The sequence below is a fragment of the Thunnus albacares genome, chromosome 9 (genome assembly GCF_914725855.1).
Source record: "Thunnus albacares chromosome 9, fThuAlb1.1, whole genome shotgun sequence".
Classification (NCBI taxonomy): Eukaryota; Metazoa; Chordata; class Actinopteri; order Scombriformes; family Scombridae; genus Thunnus; species Thunnus albacares.
Window position 1 is genome coordinate 29997971 of NC_058114.1, and position 26464 is coordinate 30024434.

A 26464-nucleotide genomic window follows, 5' to 3' on the forward strand; every position below is an offset into this window, starting at 1 on the left:
CGCCCCGGCTCGATAGGGGGCAGAATGATGAATCCTCTGCAGCATGGCCTCTCTGCGGCTCATCCTGTGACACGGTATTTACTGAGCATGCGCACGTCTATCTTCCTTTTTCCAGTGCAGCGGAGTCAATCGCCGGTCTTTGGCTCCGGGCTCCTTCATAAGGAGACGAAAAGACTGCAAAATGGTTTGTAATTCGTCCCAATATGTGCCTACATACATACCTAACACATACATTGTGAGCTCTGTGGTGTCAGATGTCTGAAAGCATGTCGCTGATGTTCAGATGAACATAGATTCAGTCCCGCTAGTGCTAACCTGGGGCTGCTTAAACGTGGCCTAATGGCCACCTTAACAAACTCACTGCTTCCTGTTGCCTGTAAACTGCCTTAATGTGATATTTTCATCAGTATGTGACCATTAAGTTGTAACGTTCACGTCCCCTGAATTTCCACTTACTACAGCTTACCATTAGCCCGTTTGCTGGTCGTTAAGTCGTTCATTTCCATTGGCTCAACTTGCTAATGTTAGCATGGAGCACCCGGTGACAGTGACAACCCAGCTAACTAACATTAATTTAACAACTACGTAGTAAAGCAACATAAAGTGTGCTTTTGTTCCACTGGATGTTAATTCCTAATGCTGAGTGAATTGATGTCCTTTTTGTAGGGTTTTGTTAAGGTGGTGAAGAATAAGGCCTACTTCAAGAGGTACCAGGTCAAATTTAGGAGGAGGAGAGGTAAGTAACCCCTGCCTGTTATCATATTAATGTTCAACTGTTGGGGTACACAGTCATTTGTAAGTAACTTGAAGTATGTGTTCCTTTCAGAGGGAAAGACTGACTTCTTTGCTCGCAAGCGCCTGGTCGTACAAGATAAGAACAAGTACAACACACCTAAGTACCGGATGATTGTCCGTTTCTCTAACAGGGACATCATCTGCCAGGTGAGCGTTATGTTTTTATCCAAAGGGACATTGCTCTCTCTTTGCATTTACCACAACATCTGAACTTTTGTGGGACATTTCATTCATGCTTTAGAGCAATTATATGGTCTAATTTGGCCACTAGTGAAGATTTTTGCATTCCATGTAAGCAGCGTCATGACTGTGCTTTTAATTTCCGATTATCTGATTGTTGTAGATCGCCTATGCCAAGATTGAGGGTGACATGATCGTGTGTGCGGCCTACTCACACGAGCTGCCAAAATACGGGATCTCCGTGGGTCTGACAAACTACGCAGCAGCCTACTGCACTGGTCTGCTGCTGGCCCGCAGAGTAAGTATACTGGTCCTTTTGAACCCCACATTTCAGTGTTTTTAAATGTTGGAGATCCAGGTAGTGAATGGTGAATGCCTTACTGTGTTAACTTCCACTGAAAGTTTTCAAGATGAGTCACTGTAAAAGTAAAAGATTGGTTTTGGCCAAAGAAAATACATTCGGGGGAAATTGTACTTAACAAAGTGTAAGTTGCATTGGTGTGACATGTTGAACATAACAAATTTAAAAGTAGTTTAAGTTGAGCTTAACTTAAGTTTTTCAAGTAGTTTATTATGTGTAAAATGTGAATTTTGGCACTAGGGCATGAAGAAACTGATATATCTAAATTAATGAAATACTGGCCCAAGTACAAGTCATTATCTTACTGGCTGTTAAAGGGAGTTTTGTGTAAAGCAGAGTAAAAGTTCGAGTGTTCCTGAACCAGATATCAATTTAAGTCTCATGAATGTTGTAATGTTGGGTGTTCTCAGCTCCTGAACAAGTTTGGCCTGGACAAGGTGTACGAAGGCCAGGTGGAGGTGACAGGTGATGAGTTCAACGTGGAGAGCATTGATGGTCAGCCAGGTGCTTTCACCTGCTACCTGGATGCTGGCCTCGCCAGAACCACTACAGGCAACAAGGTGTTCGGTGCCCTGAAGGGGGCTGTGGATGGAGGCCTTTCTATCCCACACAGGTAACCTGTCCCTCTAACCGTCCATAACATGTTTAGATTTGCTGTGCTTGGTGCTGCGGGCTATATGAGAAAATGTGGTTTCACTCGAAAATGATTTTGTGCTTGAATGATGCACAGTCTTTTCAAGTGACACCTTGGGTGAAATGTTGCATCATTATCTAATTCAAGGCTGTAAAGGCCACAGAAAGTGTTTTTATAATGCGTCAGTGTGGTTCCTTTGTCCTTCTGGTGTGAAATTACACCATCGGCTTTTTTTATTGGAAGACAGTTTTGACATGTCACAGCATGAAAAACACAGATTTAAATAATTAATGAAGGCTAAATTTCATTTAGCTGCCTCAGTTTCAGGGTCCTGTTGGTGTGCCTGCTGGCTCGCTGTCACACTGTCATGGTTTACTGGGACATTTGAATAGAACAAAGTCATGGTTAACACCTGTGCTTTTCCTACCATGACAAGTGAATGTCTCTCAAGCTGATGAAGTGTGCAGGCACCCTGTCCTAATTGAACTCAGTATGAAATAGCACTGGTACAGTGAGGAGTGCTGTAGTTTAGTGAATTCAACTTTAGAATGAAACAGTTATGTTGAGTTTATCGTCTGTCAGACTGATGTGAATGTATTTCCAGGCATGTGCCCACGCTGCTTTGTCAGATATTGAACTATGATTGGTTTCATCTAGTCTATGGCAGCTGCTTTTAGTTGTCTCAAACAGATTTTTTTGCGTGGAACATCTAAATATCACTACCAACACTCTTCTTCCCGCCCTCAATGACTGCAGGTTGGACACTGCTCACATTGTCTAAAAGTTATGTAGTGATATGGACGTTTAAAGTCTGTAAACGTCTGTGGTAGTCTTGGTTTAGCAGTGAGGTGTATGAAACTCTACTGCAGGCTGGAGTCTTAACGATGACAGATTACACCGTGACAAAAGGCTCAAAAATGTGTTCAACAGGAGTTGAGTGCTCGCTCAGTAGTTTGCCTGCATTTCCTAATTTTAGAGCGGTTATAGTAGAACACAGTATCAACTGCGCTCAGACATCGGGCTCACAAGTTTGTTTGCCGTCTAGGCAAGTTATCAGTCACCTGTTGAATTGTTCGTCAGGATAAGAGACTGAATTCTGGATTAATTGGCCCCGACATCCCATCAGATGTGTTTTCCTAAAGGCGGCAATTAGGAGATGAATGTAATGAATAAAAAAATGCAAAACTTTCATATATGCTACATTTCCTATTGGTATCTGTATGTGCAGTTTACAGTAAATACAATATCTGGCATACACAGACCTGATTACTGGCAGTACTGTGATAAGACATTCAAAAAGTAAATCTAGTAAGTGCAATAAAATGTTGCACTTACTAAAACACGACTTCACACAGATGTTTCTCAATACCTCAAAGTGAACTGAATGTCAGTCATTCGGTTCCAAAAGATCAATTTAGGTTTCAGTTCAGGTTCAATTTCCAGTAGTTCTGTTTGTACCTAGCTAAAGCATGCTTCTCATTTGCAGCGTAATGGATCTCACTCACACGGTTGTTTTTCGTTTTTATTCTTTGTCTTAAATTTAAACGTGTCTGTACTGCTTGCTTGAATTAATGCAAAAGCAAGATGGATACAGCAGGTGGCAGTCTGACAACTGACATCAACCCAGCTTACCTCCTCCCCCCCCTATTTAGATCAGTCACCGTTTAGAGTGTAAAAGAACAAATGAACACCCGGTGTGAATGCAAACGGCATTGTGGGATGTTTCCTGCTGACATGTCAAGATAGAGCGTATAAATGACACCCAGGTGGAATTTTGATGTAAAGCTGTTTTAACAGCACATGATTGAGGAAAGATTAATTGTACGTGCCAAAATGCATTTCATTATCCCTTCAATTAATTATGCCTCTAAGATATCTGGAGGCTCTGTGGGGTGATTTTGAATATTATAATATTGCACTGAACCTGGAGATTTACCTTTTTTTTTTTTTTTTTTTTCTTCTTCTTCTCAGCACCAAGCGCTTCCCTGGGTATGACACAGAGAGCAAGGAGTTCAACGCTGAGGTCCACCGCAAGCACATCATGGGCATCAATGTGTCTGAGTACATGAGCTACCTGATGGAGGAGGATGAGGATGCTTACAAGAAGCAGTTCTCCCGCTTCATCAAGAATGGAGTCACCCCTGATTCGGCAAGTCCTCTTTACACACCGTTAATGTGCCTTTCCACTCGGTATTACGTCCAAAAACAGTCAGTAGATAGGTGTTCTTGAGTTCACTTCTTGATCAAATAAAGAACCCTCGGAAAGCTCGAGTGAAAGTATGAGCTCATGAGCTAAGAGCTTTTAATTATCAAGGGAAATTACTTTGTGTCATTAGAGGCAATTTTCACACATTGATATTAGATTTCAGGGTCATGGTGCGGTCACACCATCACATTCAAGAGAGAAAAAGTGAACTGCAAAATAATTTGAGTTTGGTCCAGTCGCTTGTGTTAGATGATGCATGGTTTACCGTTTGCAAATGCATCTTGGCCTCCACAACCGGCTTTAATTCAGCCATAGCTCATGTTTAACTCATCTTTTGTCTAATTAATTCATACTTATGAACTTGAAGTGAGATTTATATTTTCAAATGTTGCACTCAGATTGAGATCATAATTGCCTCATGCAGATGATATGGTTTTTCATCACATTTAAGAAGATGACCAGTTTACAAATCCAAGACCAATCACCATGCCGTGTAAATAACATAAAAAGTAGAACATTTGCCCAAACAGTGTGCTGTCAGATGGGCTTTTGTGTGTATTGGGACTTGGGCCACAAGCTACACCAGCTGTTCACACTGGAAAGGAGGCAGAAAAGATTTGGCCACACAGACTAATGTGGGAAACGGCATCACAGAATGCTTGTTAAATCATGCTTCATGAGATATGGATTTGTGAAAACAGATGTGGTCTGAGGAGGAAAATGACAAGAGCTAACACAACCTTGAAGCTACGAGACCAAAGTCTGAAACGACAACAGAAAAATACAGTCATCTAAATTCATCTGCTAAGAAACATGAAATTCTGTAAAATGTATTTAGTACGAAGAATGAATTTACACCCATATCAGATGTTATACATTTTTGGGCAGGAGATTGACTGGTTGTCTTTCTTTCAGATTGAGGAAATGTACAAAAAGGCTCATGCTACCATTCGTGAGAACCCAGTCCATGAAAAGAAGCCTCCCAAAGAAATCAAGAAGAAGAGGTAAGACAATAAAATGCTGACATCTTAATGTTTCAAGTTTGAGATCTTTGTTCTAAGACCTCATATTTATCAAATTCATTTATATAGATTTATATTCATAGAGGTTGCAGGTTATATTGATCCCCTATGTGAACTATACACCCATAAGGCTATCGTACTAAAACAATTTGGAATCAAAGTTGAGCCTAATGACATACTTGGAAGGCACAGATATCAGATATGATAAAACAATAAATGCTAATTGTGCTTGTTTTTGTGACCTAGATGGAACCGTGCCAAGCTCTCTCTGGCCCAGAGGAAAGACCGCGTCGCCCAGAAGAAGGCCAGCTTCCTCCGGGCTCAGGAACAGGAGGAAGATTAAGGCGTCGGTCCAAATTTGTTCTAATAAATATGTTGAAAAGCGTCAAATCTCACGTGTACTTTTTATACTGTACTTTATCTATCATTAACAGTGTAAGGGGCTTCACCCTTTTTAATTTGAGATTTAATTTTTATAGGATAGTTATTGGAAATGACTGCATAGTTGATTTATCCAGTGATATTTGAGCAAATTGACGAACCTCCCGCCCAGAAAAAGTGAGTCTTGTCAAGTGCTGATGAGTAAAGGAAAACTGTAGAGTTAATATAAAATTAATGAGCACAAATTACCCAAATGACTGCAAAAGTTGAAGCAAGCACTCACTGTTGAGGCTTATCCAATTAAGTCAAATTTATTAACCATTAATATGGTTTGAAAAATTGTCACTTTTCTCCTGTACATTAGGAAATTTAACACATGATTTAAGCTGAAATTGACTTTCCTTGACAGAACGAACCGCTTCAAGATAAGATACTGATACATGTAAAGTTGAATAGAAAGGAAATCTTATCTGCATAATGTCCTCCTGTTCTCATGTGAAAATGAGTCCATTATTTTACTGGAAAACTTAAGGGGACAGATGTAGGTCTTTGTGCTTCTGTGCAACGCCTGCTCGTTAGGAGTCTTTTGTATGAGAAATTTTCTTCCATAACAAAGTCTTTAGATTGTTCAGAATAAGCGAGTGCTCAATTTCCATTTGTTCTGCTGCACCTTTCAGGGCAATGCAGGCGTACAGCTGCTTCTCGAGCTCCTCGCTCACATCAGATGGTGCACCTCTCAGAATATAGTCCTTGAGTGCGTCACAGGCTTTGGCTAAGTTTGGCCTGGTGACCTCAGGCGTGCAGCGGTGCTTGGTGAGGTCACAGGAAGTGAGGCAGTCAGCCCCATAGAGACAGTCCTCGTCCACATCGCAACGCTGTTGCCTAATGCCTTCTTGGAAGATGGCCTCGGGAACAATGTACCGTGCGTCCATCACCTTCAAATCATGACGGTCGTTATAACCGAAGCTGGTGGCGCTCACGTCGCACATGAGGAAGCTGCCAAAGGTGCCGTGGAAAACGTCCTCAACCAGTTCCAGCAGGCCGATGGAGATCTTTGCCTTGTGTGGCCATGAGGGAGTGAACCACTGGTCCATGCTGCGGCGCAGACCCGCAGGAATCCACACCTCGATGACCCAGGGTAGACTGACGCCGTACAGAGGAGAGTATGGCACCTTCTCCATCACGTACAGGTCTCCACAGAAGCCCAGTAACTTGGGTGTGTGCTCTCTGTCTTGTAGCACTAATGCCAGCAGGAACTCGTTGAGCTGCAGCAGAGCCCACGTGGAGCGAGCCTCGGGCAGTGAGATATGGCCGTCCCTGTTGGCATCTGCTATAGACAATACTTGAGTTGCCAGGTCTGCGAGGTTGGTCTGATCCCCCACTTTGGCCTGTAAAGAAAGAAAATGAAAAAGAAAATGTACGATAAACCTAAGCCTCTTGGGTATTCTATTACCTCAACATGTTTTTACACTGCTATTGTGATGCTGGAAGATGAAAAAGCTTAAAATTCAGTTTTGTCTAGAAAATGAGGGATTCCTGACCTTCAGGTGGTTGAGGATCATCTCTCTGAACTTCTCCACAGAGGTCCCCTTGGTGGGCTTGTTGAAGGCCACAGCCTCCTTCCTGGGCTCCATCTCAGTTCCCAAATCATAATGAGGAGCCTCCTCCATCTGGCATTTAATGACCCCCTCCAGGTCTCCCCAGCTGCCTGAGTACACCTAAAATAATCAGAGTAAGGTATGAGACAAGGCCGGATTATTAACAATCTGGCTGTCTGGTTTAAAAAATACTGACCTGGCTGTTGGGCTTGGCAGTGAAACACTTCCCTAGGTACAGCGTGTCTTTCTCACACAGGCTGCTGCAGGCTGAGCCGTCAATGACTCCTTTTCTGTATTTGTCACACTGTAAACACAATGGAAATATTGGGTAAGCTGCACAAGGGTGTATGAGTTGTAAAATCGACTAAACTTGTTAAGAACAGTTTTTTTTTTAGGGCACAGTCTGGATGGATGGATATAGGAGATAAAATACTCACTATTGAATTTTTGCACTCGTGCCCACGACACAGCTCTGTGTAGGAGGAGTACTCCACATACACTATCCAGCTCCCCACGAACACTGCCAGCCAGGAAAAGAACAGGTACTTCATATGTAGATAAGAGAATCTGGCCTGTTGGAGACATATTTTAACGATTTGTATCACTGCTGGAAAGAATGAGAGCTTGAAAAATGACATAAAAGTGTTAAATTCCAGGAGCTAACATACTTAGATTCAGTGTTGTCATATCTTTTCTAAACAGAAAACTGCATCGCCTTCTCGCTCATTAAATTATCTGCAGGGTAGTGTGCTTTCTTTGGATGTTTGTGGTACAATATAACGGCCAGGGTGATCTGAGGACAGCCTGTTAAGTTGTATTTTACAGATGACACAGATCATGATGGAGATTAATTAGAGGATGAGAGTCATGTTGTTGCCTGAGGCCGGTTCATCAGTCCCTTCTTTCATGTGAAGAGCACACAGTGAGCTCTAAACATAAACACTTTTTATTTAGTTTTTTTGTCTAGCAAACCACTGGCCTTTGCATTAACCTACGTATTCTTAGAGGCGATGTTAAGTCGGAGGATAAATGCACAATACACTACAGGGAAATAACAAAGTTCCAAATTTGCTGCCTCACACACTTAAAAAGTCAGAGCACTAAATGTTCACTATTTAAAAGGCTACGCCACCAATATTACATGTAAAAGTCTGAGAAAGTGACTCAAGTGACATAACTTGAATAATTTCAGTTTGGGCTTGGAATGTACTATATGTGACCAGAAAGCCTGCACAAGTGGAGGAGTTTGAAAGACACGAGTATGTAGTTTACCAGGCAAGGAGATGAAAGAGTTGCATAATGGGAAATGTAGGATCCAGTGTTTTAGGAGCTTGACCCACATAAGGGTATCTGCTTGTCTTATTCTGACAATATTTTAAATTCCCCTAAAGTCCCCTAACTGTACTTAGCTGTTTGTTTGAGTAATGCCTCTAGCTATGAAACAGTGTTCATAAAATAATTTCAGTAGGGAATATGACAATAAATTATTTTGTGGTGGAACATTCATATACAACCTAATGTGAAGACTGTAGGCACATTTCTTTAAAGCAGGGTCCCTTCATCTCAGGACTATTATTAATGGAAAGCAGCACCAAATTATAGGAAAATGTTAAAATGTGTGTTTTCAGATATTATTATCTTATAAAAGTCAATATGGCAAACTTTTTTATTGTTATGATAGTCATTAGGCCTATCAGTGAGGAAACAGGCCTGTAAGTGGAATACAAATTAGAGACTCCAAACTGAGTTGTATCACAGAGTACATCATTAATGAAATTGCTTCTAAATAGGTGCTCTGTAATTAACAGTAAATGCTGTTGTGGTCTGGCACAGCAACAGTGGGACATTTAGAGCAACTCCAGACTCATTACCTTGTCTTTTGATTTTCTTTCTAATTCCCCAACCGATAAATACAGACTGCTTAGATCCATAATGGCAATTCTCCAACTGGAGAACATTAGTGAGAAATAACAGACTTTTTAGCAGTCCTACTTTCCCGTCTGTTAATGATTCTTGCACTCAGTACTTGACAGTGATGGACTCCCTTGCTTCTACCCTCTGCTCCTTTCACTTCCAATTTTCTTTATTGGCATAAGTCTCTCTATCTCCCTCCCCTCTTCTTCTTTTTCCTTTACGTAATACCCTGCACTTTATCTATCTGTGATCCATTTGACTACTTAAACAGAATATAGCTTGTCGGTCGCTCTGCTCTTTATACATGCTTTCAACGTTATTAAAAAAAAGCAAATTTAGAAGCACAAATATACGGTTTATTTTCAGTGTTGAAAAGAGATAAGATTTTTATTTGTCATTCGTGTCCGTCGCCAAATGGATCTTCCATCCATTTTCTGCTTTTGACACCAGAGATAATGCAGAAATCGAGCTTTCAGACAGCCTATATGCCACTCTCTAATCTCATTTCTCTCCATGCAGTGACCTGTAATCTTATTTTAGTCTATATGAGTGTATTTCTCTGTCACCAGAGTCATAGCTGCCGTTGAGGACATGGGGTTGTGTTCTCTTTTTTATTTCTGAGAATTGTTGGATTTTAACAACTTGAGGAGTGTATGTTTTGTAATTACACAGTGGTGGTATTTAAAGGACAATTCTGATCATTTTAACGCCACACATTGGGCCCATTGGGCTAAATGCTCCACTATATTCACCAGCTAGTTGCTAACTTTGTGGTTTGGTGCTGGGCAGGTAGCATTCAGCTGGTTTATCAGAGCTTCTTTAACTGAAAACTGGTGCCTACTGTGGCGATAATGGCAAGAGTGGCGAGACTGAACCAAAACAGTAAAGTTGCGAGCCGTAAAACCAGAACAATAAGCTGAAAGATGCTAAAACACTGAGGGGAGCCTGGTGCATAGTCAGGTAATAATGCTCAGTGGGTTCATCACTACCAGCGACTCTTCATACACATACTCATTTGATTCATTATTAATATAAAAATGTTGATTAGAACAGCTTGAAATTTGCAATAATATTAAATGAAATAAAATATAACAAAGGAATTATATACTGATAGTATGGAGGGGCTTTGAGGCAGCACTTATGGTAAATAAAATGTACAGAATTCACAAATAATATGAGTAAACTGTTACTCAGGAAAGTCAGACTTCACAGACTTTTCATGGTGTCTAGTCAAAAATTCTTAGGTGGGTGCGGCTCCATTTTGGATTCATGACTCCAGTAATGAGGGGTTTTCTAAAATCCCAAGTACAGTCCTGATTTCCACTCACATCTTTGATTCTGACATGTCTCCACCTCTTGTATTTCCTTAATCAATATCAATATTATATAATATTCAAATCAATAAATGTATATATTACGTGCATACAAATCGTCCTATAAACCTGCATCATAAATAGAAAATGATCCAATTATCAATGACAAGCTATTTAAGCCATGCTATTTCAAATCAGATTTTTCTACAGCTTTATGTATTGATTGGTTTACTTACAAATCTGACCATGCTGGCCCTCAGAAAATTTAACAGCAGTGACCACACAAGTGAGTGCTGTGCATACCTCCCATTGATTTTTCTGTAGGTGAAATGCATCAACAGCAAAAGCATTATGGAAATAACACTGCACGAGGAAACAAATGTATGGTTGGCCTTCCGATCGATAACTTGTGGCTTTCATTTCAGCTCTGGACGATTCTATCTCTGGGATTACGTATTGACCCTTTGTGAGGGGAGAGTTACACAAACATGGCTAATGAGGTGATATTGATTGTGGCTGCTGTGACAGCTATTAATTAGAGACTGACTGGGAGCTGTGGCTGTATGCTGAGGTGGGCGGAAAGAATCGGTCTGTCCTGTCTGGTTGAACTCTGCTAGACCCACCCACAGCCCTGTCAGAGAGCTGGAGCATTCAAACCATATTAACCTTGAATGTTCAGCTGAACTGATATTAAGAGTATAAAAAATAGATATACAGAATATGTACCGTACAGGTACAGAATGCCAGCTGATGTTGAACTACTGAGGCAGAGAGGAGATTAAAGCTGATGAAGAGCAACACATTACTGTTCTGACACTGTTTTTGCAGCCTGCACACCATTCATCCATTATGTATGATTATAAAGCTATCCCTCAGAGGTTGCTGCTTAATGGGCTCCGTTGGCTGCTGTGCAGAGCAGAGAAAGCCATGAAAACAGAAGAAACATAAGACTGAAGAGGGCTGGGAGACTAAACAATATCACTAGCAAATATAAAAACAGTCATGCAGTATGCACACAAACAGTGATCCAGGTATAATGTTGATGGAAATGACCACCTGAGAGAGTTGCGCACCAGCAGCGGCTCAGCGTGCTTCTCCGCTTGTCACAGAACACAGACTCTCTGAAGGAAAAAAGGATGCCACACTGTCTGCACCGACACTACAAAGATCTGACTCATCACAGTCCAGACAGCAGGCAAACCCCCCACCACTCACACACACACACATACAAAGCACGCATTACCATGCTGACTAAATCCTGCGACATTGACGCATGTGAAGTTCACTTTATCAGCAGTTTTTCCATCTGTGGTGACGCTGTAAGTCTAACGATCCAACACCAAGAGCATGTTGTCAACACAGACACAATACACGCAATAAATGCTGGCGCATGTTATTCTTGTGGGGACTGCAGTTTCCTGTTAAGGGAAACTTGCTCCCATATCTGAGCCAAGAAATCAGAGCTGTAGTGTGCAGAGACATCCAAGTAGAGAAGGGCTACTGAAGGTTTATCTCCAGCATAAATGTGGTCAGAATCAAAATTCTAAAATCTATCAAATCAGATTTTTACCAAATTTTAATTTCCATACACAAGTGTTAAATAAGTTTCCGCTCAGCTGCAGTTACAAGGCTCTCTCACTATCTCTCATATACTGTCTCAGCAGTGAAGAAATATGGCCAAAATGTCACTGTCAGCAGTTGGCAGTTTGTGCAACCTTCTTTATTAGTCATCATAATTTCTCAACCAGTTCAGAATGCAACAGTCTGTTTTGGAGACTTTTTTTTTTTTTACTGGCACTGAAAATCCATTATTGTTGGTGCAAAAGGCTGATGGCTTTCTATACAAAACACTACACATAGGTTATTTTAAATGTAAAATACTGAAAATAATATGACATTTAATTCATGATATGAATATAGGGAGCCTGAGGAAAAAATAATACAACAATGACAGTTTGAAGTAGGTCTGCAAAAAAGTAATAATGTTTACATATTGTGGTAATTGTGGAAATATCAAATTGCTGTCATCAAGTGAAATTTCCAGAAAGAGCAAAGTTCTTAACACAATGAAGATCAGTCTCAGTAGATGTAAATATTCAGCATCAGCTTGACTGATGGACAGTACAGTTCCCATTTGGCATTACATGCTTTTTCCAACTTACTTTTAAACTCAAAGCATGTGTTTGAAACATCTCTGCAGTATGATATGAAGACATTTTATCACTTGTTGAGGGATGAAAATGCTAAGCACTATTTATCAGTATATTTGATTGTAATATCTGCACTTGATTGTAAACTATAACTATGAAAAATAAAAGAGAATCCATATTAAATTGTTAGCTTATGTGCAATTGTCTGTTTTTGTGTTTCTGTGGAAATAGCTTCTCTCCGAGGATCACTGAATGACACTTCTTAAGTTGTCACTGGGAGGCTGAGGTGGCCTAGAAAACTGAGCGATGCACTGGCTGTCCCTTGAGACTGGCTGTCTCTTCCTCTATTCGCTACCCTTGACAGTTTTTTGAGTCTAACATACAGGGGCACAGGCAGGAAGCAAGCGGCAGCAGCTGAGATGAGACTATGTTCGACCAAAATTAGTGAAGCAAATAGTGGAATGCTTCAAAAATAGATGTAACCGAGCTTTAAAGAATAAATGCAGTCAGAATAATCTGGTGATGTAGGGAGGCATTTTTACCTCTCCATTCAGCCGGAGAATGTGTTCAGGTCGACTTTCTATAAATGATCTCTGTTTCCTAAATCTGGGTTTCTGAGACCTCCAGGTGTCCTTGGGGGGCTTCCCCAGCAGAATTTCATTTTACTTATGAGAAATGCCACTTCACCTAATTTCACTCACTGTTGCCTCACTGTTGCACAATGTTCTTCAACAGATTCCCAGATGAGAATCATCAAGGCAGCATCATATCAAATGCAGCTTGCATGGCATGAAAGCTTTGATAATGGTTTCTAAGTAAGTGATGGTAAAGCAGCGCACAACTCACACACTCACATCCATCCTCTATAGCAAACGAAATGTCACAGAAAAACTACTGAAACAATATTAGACTAATGTTATATAATGCGATGATAAAACTTTTGTAGCCTCAGAGACAGCCTCACTTAAATGTATGACGGTACCAGCTGGATGCATCATGGAAGTGGTTGCTACAGCAACGGGGATCAGGAGGATGGTTGATTCCTGTCGAGCCGTCGAGCATCAAGTGACTTTATGATTCAGTCTGAAACGTATACAGTAATAGCCTACCTACAAATTACCACCAATCTGTATGCAACATATGAAGGTCAAATCATTAAATAGTAGAGGCTGTAATAATAGTCAGTCGCGTCGTCGCTTGTATCTACCCGAAACACCCGAGTGTGTAAAGACAGCCTATAGCCTGCATACACAGAGCCGGGGTGGATTCCCAGTTGGACTTTCCACCGGATAAGAGGGATTTCCCAGCAGCTTACCTGGATGTGCAGAGGCTTTCTGAGGAGCCCCCATGGAAACAGACCTCTTGCCATGGCAGATGCAGACCATCTCACAACAGCCGCTGAAGGAATAACAATTGGCGTACACTTCATACGGTGTCAGGCAACGCCTACTGGACCGACCCTGGAAAATTTCCAAATATTTAACATTATTAATTCAGTCGGCAGCAGCGTGGATGCGCGCTCTGATGCAGCGCGGCGGCACACTGAGCTGCGCCGCTGTCTGCAGCGAAGTGAGGCTCATGTACTGGCCATGATCACTTGTGGGGCATTTTGACCAATTACAGAAGGAGGATGGGTCACAGCATGTAACCTTATGTGTTTCATTTTCATTTTGGAAAACAGCTTACATGCTGGTTTCATGTGTGCTAGGGTTTCTCGAGAAAAACTCTTCATTTAAGGGAAGTTTGTTTTTTTTTCTCTTAAAAGCAGCTTTTTGTTTTTTTCGAGGGATTTTTTTTGGCTCTATTTTTTGGGAATTGGCTGTAAATGATTTTAGCTCGGGGTTTGATTTCGCAAGTGCAGTGTCCGCAAAAATCATATTATGTAGACCTACTTAGTTTATTACAAGTGAAACTATGAAATAAGACGTGAACTTTAAGACAACATCGTGTGGCATCATCAATTCCACACATTTTCACACTTTTTTTTTAGGGTAAATATTCCATATGTGAATTTAACACATGTGAGAAATAGCCCATATATTGTACACAATATAGCACAGTGTTAGTAGTGACCTTTACTAAAGCTAACTGGTATGTCTCTTTTTCCTTCAAAGTACTAGTGCAAATAAGACAAATATAGTGCAAATGGAGCTGAAAGATGTGCAAGTAATATGTCATCCACAGGATGAGGATATCAGGATATTTCCCTCAGGACTTGGTGGAGACCAAGATAGAGCTGAGAGGAAAGGTAATATTCATCAGGTGGACAGACACATGACTCCAAATGAACAATAATGTTGCTCCTCCTCAGCTGGATGTGTAAATAAGCAATTATAAACATTCATCATAACAACTTTTCCAGGTGATAATATGTCAATTTTGTGTTACATCGTGTTCCACTAATACCCACAGACTTATAATACATTAAGTTATACAGGTATGCAGAGTACTGGATGTCATTAAGCCTGATTATGTTTGCTATAAGTGATTTTTTTTTCAAGTGAATTAACTGTAAGCTAAAGATGAAGATGTAATTTAGCACAATGGTAAGATATTAGGCAGAGGTAGAGAGAAAATTCTGAATTGACCCACTTGCTAGCTTACTGAAGCTATAAAGGGAGCTTAAAAATTTTGCTTTGCTGCATTTTAAAATGACCTTACACAAGTTACCCCAGTTCCCAGGAAAACTGGCTTCAGGGGAGATTTGTGATGCTTTGCTGGTTTAAAAACAACACACAAAAACAAAAAGTCATTTCAAGCAGACTATCACAGTCTCATTGGAGGGTAGGGCAAATCTCTTGAGGCACTCGTGAGGGACATGGAGTCCAAACTCTCACAGCTCAGAGGGAATTAAGCTTGTGTCAACAGAGGAGGAGGAAGGAGGATGAGAAGCTTTCAGCTCCAATACCACAGTATCATACCTCCTTTTGATTTATGATTTATGGAGTATAGGCTACATCTGTATTCAGTGTGTGTTTTTCCTCTTGTTATTGCACACTTGTCAACAGTAGAAGTAACATCCTGGCAACTTGTCTTTATGCGCACAGATGATGTCAGACGCACTATATTTGATATCATTTGCATAATAATAAGTATCATTTTAGAAATTTAGCATTTCTCAGATTCTTACCCTGTTGTTTTTGAAAAAGTGTTTGTAACTGATGCTGCTGTGGGATGTGAAACCTCTCGCTGGCATCTTATAAATGAAGAGATACGAGGCTGCATCTCAAGGGAATGCACCAAGGAAAGATAATAGGCACTCTGTTATACAGTACATTAATATGAACAGCACATGCAGTACCATCCATCAAACAACACAACACCACAACACAGCAGTTTGTCTTGACAGTTAGATACGGTAGTTTCAATGGCACAAGAATAAAGAAATTATTTATAGAGAGAACATTAAGACAAGACAAAAACAAAGCTGGCATCAAAGCCTGCGGTATTTGATTTGCTGAGAGTTTGAGGGAGAGTTTGGAGCTGAGAGGACAGAAACTGGAAGCAGATAAGGTGTTTCCTGCGATTATATAATGCTGATTACCTTGAGGCACTCTGAGTGGGCAGATAAAAAATTCTATTTCCATATAAGAACAAACAAATAACAACCTTGCTGATGCAGAGACGAAGGCAGAGGCGCCACTGAAGTACACAGAGAATATAGAAGAGAAAAATTCCAATCTCATAGTCCTCTTTAGGTGCCTGATGAAGACAGGTGTAGATAATTATGTATAAACGTCTTCTCCGCAAACATAACCTTTCAGATTAATTACTGCACTGGAAGACATCTGCATAGATTCCAGATTTTCATGCCTAAATTCAATTTGCCTTTCATTAACAGCAATAATCCTTGTTTAGTCTTACAGCCCACACCTGCTCATTACCTTGACCTTCCATTAACATCCAGCAAAACCTAATAAGTAGCCTTGGTAACATATGACAGGAAGTGTCTGTCCCACAGCCCATCAGAAATCATCTCTCATCTCAACATTTCTGATTTTGGAACAATTTGTACCTGTGATGCAATTATCATTAACAGAGATCATGAGGTGTTTGCAGCAGTCGATGTTTGAGGATTGATGACTCATTTTAAACCCTCACATGGAGGCTAAAAGTGAGAACGTGATTCACAAAAGTTAAATATTACATTATTAAGCCTGCATTGACGAGAGAGCAGACAGACACGTAAGATATAAGTGTTGTCAGTCTTCCCTCTCATGGTGAGAGTTCTGTATTACAGTTTTACGGCCATAGTCAGCTTTCTTTGAAGTCACTCTGGATTGCTCAAGTGATGAGTGTTGTGGTGGGTTCAAGTCTGGAAAATGTCAGGAGCTAGAAGGATACAAGAAAGAATTTTTTTGTAATTATTTTGTTGTTTTTTTGCGGTGGCTCTTGTCTGTGAAGGTTTAGCAGTGACTGGAGGGATTGTCAGACTTCTAAAAGCAAAACAGGAAAGAAAAGATCCAGTGTGGAGCAGATTACCAGGTTGTTAAATGGACTGACTGATTTTTATAGACTACTTCTTGTCTGTAAACCATCTTTTTCTTCTTATAACATGCAGTCACACTGTGTCATGCTTAATTTCATTTAGGACCATGAAATCCTGCTTTTATATTCTGTTTATGATATGGGGAAAGCACCTCCTTCATTTGCACGATGCTCACTAGTAAAAATATTATACATATAAACCTGAATTACTCAAATAAAGCCAGTAAGCTTTATTAACTCTTATTAGTAACATATGTGTACTCTGCATGCAGGACACGTGTCCTTTGAGTCACATATGTTTCCAAACTAGCTATAATTCCTCAGTCATCTCTGGTAAGGAGGCACAGATGATTTAATATTCTCCAGTCAGATTTGACTGGTTCTGTCAAAACATTGAACATTACATTTGGGAAGTTACAAATTTATTCACGGAGCAGCATTTCTGGAAATAAGACGTTTTCACTTAAAATGACACATCAGATGGCGTGTATTGCTTTGAGTGTGTTTTATGTAAATTTTATGTGATGAGATACAGATGGAGACACTGAGGTATTATTTAGAGTGACCTTTTTATGTCCTACTCTCTTTCCTCTAAATGTGATGGATTTTGAAGACCACAACTTGTGACAAATTGAACTGTTGAGAAGCAAAATTTTTTTTTTTTAGATTAGTGCAAAATGACATATTAAAAAAGGTAAAATAGAGGTCATGGGTTATGTAGTTGTTTAAGTTAACAGGAATACTACAGTATGTATTAACGTATTTGTACGTTTGTGTATATGTGTATGAAAGTCTGTTACAGTATGTCTTGTATGAATGTGACCAACTATCCTGTAAACTTGTGCTGACCCAGTACTTCCTTCAAAAGGTCTTTCACCACAGCAACACAGTCTGAGATAAGAACTGGGTCAGATGGAAGAGCTGCAGGCAGAGCAGAGGTAAGGAACATCCATAGGAACAGCTTTTATATGTGAACTCAGCTGAAGCACCAGAGCCTCAAGACTTTCAGGGCACTCCACACCACAGCAAGACACGCTGCAGCAGAGCACAGACTTGTTGACACTGAACCACCAGATCAGGTTCAAATGTGATCAACAATGCTATATGTTCTTTCAAAAAATCTGTCATGTGCATGTATGGGGATTTCTGGGACACAATCGCTTCATTGTAGATGTGAAGTGTTTCAAATGTATTCACTCACATTCTAACACAGCAAGCTTTTATGGGTTCCTCTTCAAACAGAATTGCCTAGAAGGAAGAGGTGTTTTTTTCTTGAAATAGATCCCATATAATTTAATGACATTTTGTTTTTTGTCCCCCCCCCCCTCCTTTGGGTTTTAAAATTACATTGCTTTATTGGAAAGGAAGTAAAAATGTGACTATGGCTAAGTAAGATCTAATGGATGAAACAGTCTATAGTATAATATTTTATTATTTTGTAATTGAGCCACATGGGAACAGTGATTCAATCGGTGTGTTTGAAGTAAGTGAGAGCAACAACTCATTTTACAGTGATTTTGTATATATTGTACCTATTGTTTGTGTGTATATATGTTTTCCCCCTCATCAATATAATATAGTTTCTTTTTTGTTTCTTCCTTCAATGCCATTTTAACTGTACCTTGTTCTATTTTATTATTTTATTCTATTGTAATTTAAATCATTTGAACTTTGTATCATTTTTCTCTGTGTGTAGCACAGAGGGCGGTGCAACTGCATTTCATTGTGCTTTCCTGTAATGTATAATGACAATAAAGATGAACCTTGAACAATTATACATTCAGTCTCAAGTATTAACTGAAGTTATAATGTTTCTCGTGCTACTTCAAGTCTGTTTACTTAACTGAGCTTCACTCAGTCAAGATACCATTGTGGCCAAGCATGTCTGATCTCGATTCTCCTCAGGAGCTGACTGTATTGTATAGCATTCATGGTTTTATAAGGTTTGGGTTTAAGTTTACAAGAATAAAAGTTATTTTGTTTGTGTTTCTGCATGTGGCCGGCCTGAAGGAAGTGAGGTGGAGACACAGAAAGTGCTAGTCACACTGAAGAGAAGACAAGAAGCCACAGAAAGCCCAGGAGGTGAGTGACCTTCATGCAGAGACATGTGGCAAAGTAATAATAGCACAGGAAGTTGAAAACTAAGAGCATGGCCCCCAACCCAAATCACTCATTAAAGTACAATCTAAGTAATCAGGGAGAAGCTTACATCTATTTCTAATCAGTACCTACTGATTAAGCTCTGCTTGACGCCAGAGAGATGTGCATATCAGTGCATACGACAGAGAAACAGCTGAGGGAAGAGAAAATGCTGGCTTTGATAGCACCAGCAACACAGGAACCTGACAGACTCTAGGCTAGGCTCTATTTTAATTGATCAAGGTACAGCACTGTCAAGTTTGCAGTGTACAGAGGACCTGATGTCTCCCTGTTGCTATTTGTTCAATAAATCTTGACACTATAATTGCAGTGCACATGTGGATTGCCAATCACACTCCCCCTGCTGTGCCTCTCCTCCCACTGCATCTCATAGCCAGTCACCAAAACACCAAACAGGCTCAGGCCAGGAAAAACCCGCACTGTGCCCCAGGAAAATACCACTTCACAACATGCCCTTAATGAAAATATATACCCTATGAATGACTCCCAGTAGAGGAAGGCAGCACATTAAAGGTACAATCTGTGACCCAACTGTAAACAAAAGGGTCAACCCTGTAACAATGCAAAACTGGTACCTGCATGACTCCTAAATTGATTGACAGGTCTGGACTAACACTAGACAACAGACAACAGAATCTTATTTATTAATGTTTTCTGTGGCTTTTAAAGGTTTATTTAAAACAAAAATATTTGTGATTATGGTAAAACAGCAACCACTGAAATCTAAAATCTAAAAAAATCCAAATAAATAAATATTTAATGGGTAAATGCATGTAATATTGTACATATAATAACTACAATAAGACATTCTTTACAAAGACTTTGGCGTTGTAACTAATGACTTTATTATGGGTTTAGCTCATTATAAAGTCATGAAGTCATGGGTCACTTTATAAGCCATCAGGTGTGCAGTTATAATTGATAGTTGGTCATTAATAAAGGGATAGTCTCCACTAAAATAATCCAGCACATCTTGTTTATAGTGTAATGTTATCAAATGTGCAGCAGACTGCAGTTCACATACTTCAGAGCATTAAAGTGTGAATAAGGGATGGGAGATGGGGCTACTCATGGCTACTCCTAGCTCTCCATGACACATGGTTGGTCACATGGTTGCATCTGTTTGCTTTAATATGTCTATAGTTTATCATAATTGCTTTATTGCTACATGTACTACATGACTATGGAACAGTTCTGCTGGTCTGTGGGATGAGATAAAAGTAAGCTCAATTTAATATAACAAACTGGAACATTACATGCATCTAACATGCTCCTACTTCCTCTTCAACTCAGAAGATCACTTTTATGTATCCTGACCACTGTCCATGGTGCTGATCTTGGGGTCACTGAGAATGCAGCAAAAAGACAGGATCATTGTTGTGTTTTCTACTGTATTTGTGCCTTACTGCTCTGTATTTATTTTGGACATGCAGAAACTGGTTTGCATTCCGCTCTTCATTTGTGAGGACTGCAAAGCGTCACTGTTGATTAGCTGTTAAAATAGTGTGATGCCTCTAATGTGTGATGATGAGAAGATTAGTTACATCCTTATGTTCCACTTTACCCAACCATTTATGTGCAACTCCTATATGAACACAACATTCTCAGATGTTGGGCAAAGGCTTGCACATGTGACTAAGCACTTTGCCAAGCCTGAAACAAAAAGGTGTGTTGAGTCTGAACATGCTCTATTTTTGTGAATCAAGACTTAGAACGCCATTGTCAGCAAAATGGAATTAAAGTAAAAGTACTCATTATGCAGCAGTATGATATTTATACATGTTATATGATTTTTAATGAGTTTTTTCTTTCTTTTTAGCACAGTTAATATGCAAACATTTCAACTGATAGTCTTTTGTTTTTTAGCAAACACTTAATTGCCTGACAGTTGCATGCAAATATTAGTGCACACATTTTAGTGAAACATCATTAACTCTGATATTTGCTTTATTTAATTTATGTCATACCTTTGTTCTTTCTCGTGGTTCCACGCTGATTTCATGGATAGCGTAGGGTTAATTGTTTATTCTTACTGCTGTGTGTGTGTCTTTGTAGTTCAGCCTTAGTCTGTATAAACCCTCTCTTTGTGGCATTTGTTAGCTCAGTTATGATTAGTTCTGTCATAAGTTGCTGTTTGTTTAGTTGAACTCAATTTAACTTGAAGAGTTTAAGAGTTCTCAAATAAATTTCTCTGGTTTTCCTATATTTGTATTTTGCATAATTTGCTACTTTGTTAATTGCAAGTTAAGTTGTAAATAAATTACTATTTTTGCTTTTCACACCTTGAGCCCTACTGCTTGGTCCCTGACAATGATAATTACTGATGCATTAACATGTAAGCATCATTTTAATGTTGTAGCTGGTGAGAGGGAGCCAATTTTAATTAATTTACATAAATTTGGGCAGTTTATTCTTTAACAGTTACAATTATATTTTATAAACTGGTCATGGGTTTTATATGTGCAACCAGGTGGTAAAATAAAAATATCTATGGGAAATAAAGTCCATGTGGATCAAGTTGTCTGTTGGGGATCCTTACTTTGGACAGCAGGGGGCGGGGATTCACCATGTCTTGGAGTGGGGTTACCCTGGGTTAACCCTGCTGAGTGGTCAGGGAACACTGGGAAAATACGGCAAGTACAACATAATGTGCTACTTTTCTCTTTTCTCTTGGGCAACACAAATAAAGAAACAACAGAGCACCTGTTTTATGCTTGTGACACGATCCAAAGCTTATGGAAGTCCTTGTATGATTGGCTGAGCTCCAAATCCATACATATAGATTTCTTCTCTTTCAAACGTATCCAGGAAGAGATCTTGGAGAATAGCAATTAAATTCCTAGGTAATAATATCATCATCATAACAAAATACTATATACATAAATGTCATGGAGTGGAGGTGGAGGAGCCATGAGAAACCAGTTTGTGAGGAAGAGACTATTGTAATCTACCTCATCATACGAGACAAGATTCTCTCCTTGTGCTGGAACACCAATAACTATCAGAAGCATATGAATAAACCACAGTCATTTTCACCCAGCAGAAGTGAATGCTGGCATGGCATGTGGGAATAAGCATGACTATTGTGAAGTTCTTTCACATGCAGCTGGATAGCTTTTCATTTACTTTCTAAGTAGGCCACTGACATACACGCTGACTGACTTCCTCCACTTATGATGTGGTATGAAACCAGATTACATTGACTAAGGGCATGTTAAGATGCTGCTCTGTAGCTGCAGTTTGTATCATTTTCTACTTTCTCATTATTATGTCATGTTTGGCCTGTTTTTGCTTCAAATGCTCAAAGTATCATGCTCACACTCATGTAATGTCACGTATAGCTTGCAGTTGTCACTGCTATGGTTTCACATTGCTTTCAAGTTCTTCTTCAGGTGTGACTATAGATGGATGTTTTATCTGTTTTAAATGATCCAAAGAGTTGGGACAAACTGGCCAACGTCTGTTCTTCCTAAGAACTTTGTCATCAGTGAGTAAGTGTAAGAATCCAATACAAAAATTCAAATCTCAGTTTTGCTCAAGGGCTTTGTGAAGACAGTCTTATGACTTGCTGATTGTAATGTTGTGCACTGAGAGTTGGCTGTTTTCAGATGACTTCCAGACATGAGCTGGGGTTATGGCCTATAAAAAGCCATGTATCACTAGCAGTGCAGTACATTTGCAAACAAACCAGCAGAGAAGAAGAGAAGCCTACACTGTTCAGAGGATTCAAGTGTGAAACATCATTGGATGTTGAAATCAGTTTCAGAGGCATCATCCTTGTGTCTGACATTCACTGAGGTGCTGTGGTGTTGAGTTCCAAGTCGTGCTGTTTAGATTTTTACCACTTAACATGAGTAAGTATGGTAGTGAACTGACTCAGAAGGAGAAGGAGTTGCTGAAAATTCGTCGAGACAGTGACACCAAAGCCGCTGAACTTGTCAAGATGGAGAAGATGCTGCAACAGACCAAGAATCTGTTGGACAAGAAGACAGAGTCTGGTACAGAGAGCATGGGCTACCAGGAGAACATGGGTGTGTATCACAAACACAGTATTGTAATTTAATCTTTTAAATGCTTTCAAAGACTCTTGTTGGTGGTTGTAGTTTGTGACTGTGTTTTCTCGTTGCTTGTTGCAGTGGAGGACCTAGAGGAAAAGGTGCGCTCCAGTAGGCGGTACAGGAGAAACTCCCTCCATCACACGCAAATGCTGGAGAGCCAGATGAAAACAGTGAAAGGTGAACTGGTGGGAACGCTGGACCATCTTCAGGAGCTGCGGAACGTCCTGCGCCGCTCACAGCAGAAAGCAGAGGAGCGCAAAGCCGCGATGGAGAAGCTGGCAGCAGGGCTCAGGTGAACCACCTGCTGAAACCAGGCCTCAACCTTTTCAAGCTCTGCTACGCCAACTGAATATCTGACCCCACATTTTACATCTTCCATCCTGCTGTGCAGAGTTTACATCTACAATAAGAAGACCGCACCCATTCTCTGGTTAAATGGTAGAAGAAAGAGACTTGAGCTGCTGTGTTGGTCCTCCATCTAAGTGAGGCCATGACATCCAAAAACTACATTTTAGAAAAAGAAAAAAAGACTGTTAGACAGCCTGCTTCTGGCAAATGATTAGAAATATATTCTTCTTTCTTTCCTTCCCCATTTTTGCACCTCTCTCATTAAACTCTTCTTTTGAAGGCTTGTGGCTTTGAAGGCTTTGAATTTGTCAGTTTTTGCCCAGCACCTGCTTCTCCGTGTCTCCTGGAAACATTCTGAAGATGATTATAAGTCACTGGTGCTTATACCACTGGTCAAGACAAAGAACAGGTTTGAGACTGAATGTTAAATTCCTACATATGTAATTCCATATCTCTGTGATGTTATAAAATCATTTTACTTCTGAAACACAGAGATTTCTCTTCTCAGAGGCAATAATGAATGTGAGTGTTTCCTTTGGGTTTGTTGGATTGGGTTGGGTTGTCGTTTTTGCATGCTCATCCGTTTATGAAAAGGAATTATCTCCACAATATCAACTTTATTTGGACAGTTTTTATCTCCTCACAGGGATCAACTGCATGTTATTGCTTCATAAACCCAACTTTGCTCATATTCCTACAGTGCCGGAAACTCAAACCCTGCCAATGAATAACATGTAAGTTGTCTTTTGTAATTACAATATGTAACTTAATTATCATTGTGATGTTATTAAATTCTTACAAATTGATTCATCTCATGTTGTATGAATTGTTTCTTGGACAATAATAGCTATATTTGTATCTACATAGAGTATATCCACAGAAAATGTGTACGATCAATGGTATTAATATTTTTGCAGGACTAACATATAGGAAAAAAACAGTTCAGATTTGTCTGCTAAATGAACTATGATAATTGATTGACAGGGACACAAAAATAAATCAGTCTTGGATGTGAACATTAAACACAGTATTACAGCTAGATCTGAAGACTCAGATGCAGAGATGGAGAGAGGGTGTGTTTTGTAATGTATCTTCCCCCTGATGACAGAAAAGTGTTTTCGGTGCTGTACAGAAGCTCTCAGTGTTTTGACTCCCTCTGGGATCAATAGAGTGTTGTCTGTTTCCTGTGGTGAGTCATCTGAAAGCTTTATTTGTGCTTTCCCTGTGGCTGAGACTTGATCACACCTAATTTAGCACAGCTTGTTTCACACAGTGTCACATGCTGTGAGGCTATGGGGGGATTTCAGTCACTGACCTGGCCTAGACATTTTACTGTTATTATAACACCATTACAGGGAAAAGACTGTTCATTATGTACAGCTGTGCTCTAACTTGCTTTCTCTGTCTCTGATTTTGAATGATGTCTGCTTCTGGAATCAGATTTTATTCAGTATTATTGAACAAACTACCAAGAAAAAAATAGATAAATTTAGAATGAATGAAAATAATTGAAAAATTATAATTCTATACAAGAGTCTATTGTATAGTTAATTAAAGTAACAACATTTTTAGAGCAATTAAGTATTTTGTGCACCTAAAGACATGAAACTCAAGATATAATTTAGGCTGCTACACCTGCTTTACTGCTGTGAGTATGCACATCTGCCTTTTGTCTGACAGTACAACGGTTTGTTTGTAAAGTTTATTTACTTGCATCATGTGACATTGTTTTTACTCGTGATATTATTTTTACTCAGTCTCAATTTCTTTTTTCTTATTAATTTAATTCTTGAGAGATTTAGCTTAATTTATTTATTAATAATAAACATAATAATATATCAAATCCTGTATAGCTTTCCTCTCAAATCCAAAATATCTTCATACTTTTGCCCATAAGTGTTGATATATGTATGATTTGAATGTATGAGTTTATTCTCTGTGTGAGATGCTTATGCGTGTATATGTGAATTATCTGAAAGACAAAAAGTGAAGTGAAGTGAAGCTCATTTGTCATCATTTAGGAGAGAAACAAACAGGAACAGCCAATGCACAAACATTCATCATTACATAGTGTTCCTGACAGATTCATTCACATCCTATTGTTAAAGAAGAGAACAGTCTGGTAAAGAAAACAAACTCAAGGCATTAATTGATTTAATTGATTTTTCTCTCGCCTAAGTTATGATTTACCTGAGTTCCCCAACTGAATTACAGTGAATTATTATTGTCATAGGGCTTAATGGCACTGTTGGTCCCATGATGATCACAGTTCCTCACAGTGGATGGTCCCACACATCCCCAAAGATTCTGACCTGCTACACAAGCTTTACATGGCCAAAGTCAGTGACTGCATTGGTTACAGTTACATAGAAGAGTGGCCCATATGGAGAAACAACAGCTATCCCTCATACACCATGGCTATCTATAGTATTCAAGGAGATCCTAAATACAAGGACCTGGATGGCAGGCTGCAAAGAAGGTCAAGGGTGGTGTGAGTGTGACGCAGGAAGCTGGCAGGGACCATGCTCTGGAGGAGGATGAGCTGGAAGTAGACTAACCAGCTCTTTCTTTGTTTTTCCAGTTCCTCCAGATACTTAAGGCTCAGGATTCAAATCCATTCTCAGACCCTCTTTTTTCCCATTCCTTGCGTCTCTCTTTGACATTTAGCGCACATTTTGTTGTGGGCAAAACTTTTTTCTTTTTTTTCCCAAGCTAACAGTTTGTAAGCTAGGTTCACTGACTCTGATGTGGTTAAACCCTTTGTTTTGTATTTTGTTCAGTAGTGCAAGCCTACCTTCTATAAATAACATACAAATGCATCATTTAAAACATCTGGTACTCGGTAAATGTCTAAGA

General features: G+C 39.6%; 3 protein-coding genes and 1 long non-coding RNA gene across 4 annotated transcripts; 3 read left to right on the forward strand and 1 right to left on the reverse strand.

Annotated features, from left to right (window-relative positions):
* The first annotated feature begins 75 nt into the window (after positions 1–75).
* Positions 76–5583, forward strand: LOC122988794 (60S ribosomal protein L5). The gene is made up of 8 exons (XM_044361411.1): positions 76–184; positions 667–736; positions 827–942; positions 1139–1273; positions 1747–1949; positions 3942–4119; positions 5092–5180; positions 5445–5583. The coding sequence occupies exons 1-8, from the start codon at positions 182–184 to the stop codon at positions 5539–5541; spliced, it is 891 nt and encodes a 296-aa protein (XP_044217346.1). The 5' UTR covers positions 76–181; the 3' UTR covers positions 5542–5583.
* Positions 5584–5874: 291 nt separating this feature from the next.
* Positions 5875–14117, reverse strand: LOC122988792 (divergent protein kinase domain 1A-like). The gene is made up of 5 exons (XM_044361408.1): positions 13870–14117; positions 7615–7749; positions 7374–7481; positions 7121–7297; positions 5875–6967 (listed from the first exon to the last, which is right to left on the reverse strand). The coding sequence occupies exons 1-5, from the start codon at positions 13981–13983 to the stop codon at positions 6155–6157; spliced, it is 1347 nt and encodes a 448-aa protein (XP_044217343.1). The 5' UTR covers positions 13984–14117; the 3' UTR covers positions 5875–6154.
* Positions 14118–14256: 139 nt separating this feature from the next.
* Positions 14257–22078, forward strand: LOC122988798. Its single transcript, XR_006404890.1, has 4 exons — positions 14257–14802; positions 17911–17980; positions 19053–19124; positions 20496–22078. It is a non-coding gene; the product is annotated as an uncharacterized LOC122988798 (long non-coding RNA).
* An 825-nt stretch (positions 22079–22903) lies between these two features.
* si:ch73-389b16.1 lies at positions 22904–24322 on the forward strand. The gene is made up of 2 exons (XM_044362275.1): positions 22904–23233; positions 23339–24322. The coding sequence occupies exons 1-2, from the start codon at positions 23053–23055 to the stop codon at positions 23554–23556; spliced, it is 399 nt and encodes a 132-aa protein (XP_044218210.1). The 5' UTR covers positions 22904–23052; the 3' UTR covers positions 23557–24322.
* The last annotated feature ends 2142 nt before the right edge of the window (positions 24323–26464 follow it).

Excerpts from the sequence above, each read along its gene's own strand:
- LOC122988794 (XM_044361411.1), top strand. Across the intron at positions 1,950-3,941 it reads GGCCTTTCTATCCCACACAG|CACCAAGCGCTTCCCTGGGT; the intron begins GTAACCTGTCCC and ends TCTTCTTCTCAG. Across the intron at positions 4,120-5,091 it reads ATGGAGTCACCCCTGATTCG|ATTGAGGAAATGTACAAAAA; the intron begins GCAAGTCCTCTT and ends TCTTTCTTTCAG.
- LOC122988792 (XM_044361408.1), bottom strand. The coding sequence starts at position 13,983 with ATGAAGTGTACGCCAATTGTTATTCCTTCAGCGGCTGTTGTGAGATGG. Across the intron at positions 7,482-7,614 it reads ACGAGTGCAAAAATTCAATA|TGTGACAAATACAGAAAAGG; the intron begins GTGAGTATTTTA and ends TTGTGTTTACAG. Across the intron at positions 6,968-7,120 it reads TGATCCTCAACCACCTGAAG|GCCAAAGTGGGGGATCAGAC; the intron begins GTCAGGAATCCC and ends CTTTCTTTACAG.
- si:ch73-389b16.1 (XM_044362275.1), top strand. The coding sequence starts at position 23,053 with ATGAGTAAGTATGGTAGTGAACTGACTCAGAAGGAGAAGGAGTTGCTG. Across the intron at positions 23,234-23,338 it reads GGGCTACCAGGAGAACATGG|TGGAGGACCTAGAGGAAAAG; the intron begins GTGTGTATCACA and ends TGCTTGTTGCAG.